Source organism: Schistosoma mansoni, chromosome 1, assembly GCF_000237925.1.
Source record: "Schistosoma mansoni strain Puerto Rico chromosome 1, complete genome".
NCBI lineage: Eukaryota > Metazoa > Platyhelminthes > Trematoda > Strigeidida > Schistosomatidae > Schistosoma > Schistosoma mansoni.
The window spans coordinates 37,634,862-37,639,391 of NC_031495.1; the positions used below are offsets into that span (position 1 = coordinate 37,634,862).

The window sequence follows — 4,530 nt, forward strand, 5'->3', positions numbered from 1 at the left end:
ATTTTCAGAAGTGTTTTTGTGTAGATTTATTTTTTACATAGTTTAAGGCTTAAGTCAATTGGAGACTCAGGTTTTAAACTATGAAAATACTAAATCTCCATAAAACCCCTTCTGATAATTAATATAATCATATGCTCACTAGTGACTGACTTCGAGAGGTACATCCAGAAATTCTAGTGAGAAGCAGTGACCAGTGCAGTTCAAGCCACATTTGTCGTGAGATATCAACTCACTGATGACAATTGGTGGACGGTTGCTCATCTTCGTGCATCAGTTGAAGTTAGACATGAATACCGTTGGATGCTGGCAGGCTCAGTGGTCTAGAGATTAAGGGCTCTGGTTCAAGACTGGTAGGTCGTGGGTTCGAATCTCGCTCGCGAGGCGGGATCGTGGGTGTGCACTGCTGAGGAGTCCCATAATAGGACGAAATGGCCGTCCAATGCTTCCAGGTTTTCCATGGTGTTCTAGCTTCAATTGACTCGCGCCTTCATTTATTGTTTTCTAAAAAGATAATATACATGTTTTGTACTTCTTTTTCTCTCTTCCCACCCTCCTCTGTCTCTCTCTTCTACAGATACTCCAATTAACTAATCATAATGGTCAAACAGCATTAGACATTGTAGAGAATACATTAATACAATACAAATTAAATACTACTAATACTAATAATAATAATAATCCAATCTTATTAGATACTTATAAAACTTGTCAACATATTCTTAAATTATCTGATTTCATTGCATCTAATATATCATCATGTAAAACTAATTGTTTAATTACTGATTCTATTAGTTCATTATTTTCTAATATCAATGGATCTATTGATAAATTATCAACATATCGTAATCATTTAATAGAATTATTAAATCAATTAAATTCAATAAATTGGTGTCAATTAAATACTTCTTCAACATCCTCGTCATCATCGACGTCGACGACGACGACATCCACAACAACAACAACAGTTCAGTCAATAAATAATGAAAAAATAACAATGACTACAAATTCATTAGTTACGGCGAGTACACCAAATATTACAAATGTACCTATTACAAATAAATTAGAAATATCCCATAATAATAATAATTATCAATTAGGAACATTTTCATTATCTCCTATAATGAAATGTGTTAATCAATTGGTGAGTAATTGATTATATTTATTTATTTATTTACTTGCCCCCAAATGCCCTGGTACGGCCGAGAGTGGGGAGAGTCCGCTCTCCCTCTTGTAATGCCCTCATATGGCCACGCCTATATAGCCTCTGCCAGGGAAGTCCTACTCACTGACTTCTCGCACCACGAATGTTGTTTATACGGAATTGAGAGGACGAAAAGCGAATGCCTGGCGCTTTAACCGGGTTAGTGGACACGGAAAGTTCACCTACGGGGTGTTGGAAAACCCTGATTCCAAACCAATGGTGCACATGGGCTCCAGTATCCTGATGGAACAAATGGCATATGAATCAAACGTTGGTCACCGGCTATTATGGGACTGAATCTCCTCACGATGCTCAACTGCCTTGTGGATTAGATCTTTAGATCAAAGGCCTCGAGTGTAGCCCCCTAAGAAAACCACCCGTTTCGGTCTGGGCATCCGGGCAGTATCACAGCCCTCGCACAACTAAATGGAATGACGCTTTCTACTGACAATACTAGTGTGGGGCATATATATCTGGTGCCCCCTTCAACCAATATTTATGTGTTTAAATAAATTTTTTGACTGTCTAAATACAAATGGCTGAAAATTACTCATGACTGCCTTTACGTTCATCATCATAACACTATTCATTGAATATTTGAAATGAAGTCTAAATTTAAAAAAAATAATTAGATATATAAATTTATGAAGTATTACTCAACAAGTAGGGAGACTCCGCTCTCCCTCTCGAAATGTTCTCATTTGACTACCATATATAGCATCTGCAGGGAAATCCTAACCACTCTCTTGTCGAGGCAGAGGTGTTGTCTACGAATCAATAGAACAAATAGTGAATGTCCGGTGGATATTTAAACCAGGTTGGTGAGTACAGAGCACTCACCTAAAGGAGTCAAAAAAAACCTGATTCCAAACCATTAGTGCATATAGTTTTCAGGATCTTGAGAGAACAAATATCGTATGAACCTATTGTTGGTCATTTACCACTACTGGATCGCGTCTCCTATCATTTTGTTCTACTATCTTGCTCGTGGATTAAACTTCTAAATCAAAGGCCTGATTAGGGGCCTTCTAAAAAAACTACCTACTTCAAGGTGGGCAGTCGGACAGTATCCCAACTACCATCATATGGCATATACATACATATTGTTTAAACAAATAAATTTTATTATTTATTTAAACACATAAATATTGGTTGAAGGGGGCACCAGATATATATGCCCCACACTAGTATTGTCAGTAGAAAGCGTCATTCCATTTAGTTGTGCGAGGGCTGTGATACTGCCCGGATGCCCAGACCGAAACGGGTGGTTTTCTTAGGAGGCCACACTCGGAGCCTTTGACCTATATGTCTAACCCACAAGGCAGTGGAGCATCGTGAAGAGATTCAGTCCCATAATAGCCGGTGACCAACGTTTGATTCATATGCCATCTGTTCCATCAGGATACTGGAGCCCATGTGCACCATTGGTTTGAAATCAGAGTTTTCTTACTTCCCTAGGCGGACTCGCTGTGTCCACCAACCCGGTCAAAGCTCCGGACATTCGCTTTTCGTCCTCTCAATTCCGTATAAACAACACCCGTGAAGTCAGTGAGTAGGACTTCCCTGGCAGAGGCCATTTATGCGTGGCCATGTGAGAGCATTTCGAGAGGGAGTGTGGCCCCTTCCCACTCTCGGCCGTACCAGGGTATTTGGGGGCTTGGATAGTTTATAGGGAAGAAAATAATAATAACAATACAATTTCTAAACATATTCCACACAATTAATTAATCTGTTAAAATCTTATGCAGTTTAGTCCGTCAGTATGTTAAAAAAATAACAAGATATAAACTCTTCCTTAAAGATTGATTTGTCTGCTAATTAAACGCTCAATCCGATTTCCTGGCTGCTTCTAATAACCTCACTAAATCCATATGACAACTTGAACACAAGAGAAAATCTGACGCTTTACTTCAAGGTTAAGTACGTACAGAAAATCGTGCGTATTTATACTATTTAACACAACCTTGATCGTCTAGAAAGTTCTTGAAGCATACTAGATATAACATTCAGAATATAGTGATCCAATCAAAAACAGTTTTCCTGTACCTTTCGTGAGTGTCTATTGTCAGTATGAAGTTTTAGAGATTGTAATTTCACTTACATTTTAGATCGGTTTTTGATTTAGCTGGAGTTCAATTGTCTTGACATCCTCATACTGGCAATTATCATGTGCTCACTAGTGATTTGCTTTGAAAGGAAATTTTCAGAGCTCTAGTGAGCAGTTGATTGAAAATCATGTCGGATATGACCAAGGTACCCACCAAAGACAATGCAAGATGATCGCGCAATATCATAAACTGATTGAAGTTAAACTTGTACACCATTGGGTCCTGCGTCATTGCACGCAATACCGAATTTCTTGTGTTCGATCGTTGGTTGCACAGTCGTGGATGCACATTGTTGGGTAGTCCCATACTAAGACAGAACAATTGCCCTGTGATTTCAGGCTCTTAATAGTTATCTAATTTAAATTGGTTCGTGATGTCAATACACTTCTTATTGTGTTTTCCTTTGTATTTGGCAAGTCTTTTTGATAACATCTCCATCTACCTTCCCCTTTTTTTTTTGTTTATCCATTTTGGAATTGGGAAAAAAATTAATTAACCACAACTGTAGATTTCTACTCGTAACCCATGTGAATCGTATACACCGAAACAAAATTCCACTGAAAAACAAATAACTCTTCCGATCTACATATTTACTAGAGGTAATAATGCCACACCACCTGTATCAAATAAACCTACACGATGTAAGTGTTTTTCTTTCTACTATGCTATATAAAATTTACATAATACTTGTTCATATTTTACGCATTTTATTCACTGAGATACACAATACAAACATCTTTAACCACTGATCATGTTTAGCATACCTATTCCACCCCAACCGAACAATGTCTATATCTATGAATATGGCTCAGATCAACTTTTTGGGGATTTTATTGAAATAACCTGATGCAATTACTATGTCTGAGAGTCCAGCTTTTTATGAAAGAATCGTTAGTATTGATGAAAATAGAATTAAAGCTATAAAGAGGGAAAGTTGATGTTAGAGATAGTGTTAGGGATGTTAAATCCCCAGAACTCACTTGGTAAATGGCCTAATTTTGTAATTTTATTTTGAAAATTTGAATTTCTTTGTTTTTGCGCCAAAAACTCTCTTTTCACCTTTGAATCGTATTTCCCATTTTTAAAATATCTTAAACGTTATTGGTCCGTTGTATCTTTTAGTGTGCTATTTTGTAATGCTGCCCAAGGACAATTTATTGCTGTATATATATATATATATGTTTGATTTTTTTCCCCTTACGATTGCTGTGCTTCTAGCTG

At 37.3% G+C, this 4,530-nt stretch overlaps 1 protein-coding gene across 1 annotated transcript in view; it reads left to right on the top strand.

The window, feature by feature from the left end:
- Smp_196880 (putative development and differentiation-enhancing factor, ddef) overlaps positions 1 to 4,530 on the top strand; it is a gene marked incomplete at its 5' end in the record, with an annotated part of 50,746 nt that overhangs the window by 34,645 nt on the left and 11,571 nt on the right. Inside the window, 2 exons of the mRNA XM_018794305.1 lie at positions 575 to 1,141; positions 3,818 to 3,950. Coding sequence (XP_018648731.1) covers positions 575 to 1,141; positions 3,818 to 3,950 — 700 coding nt within the window. The remainder of the gene's footprint in view (positions 1 to 574; positions 1,142 to 3,817; positions 3,951 to 4,530) is intronic.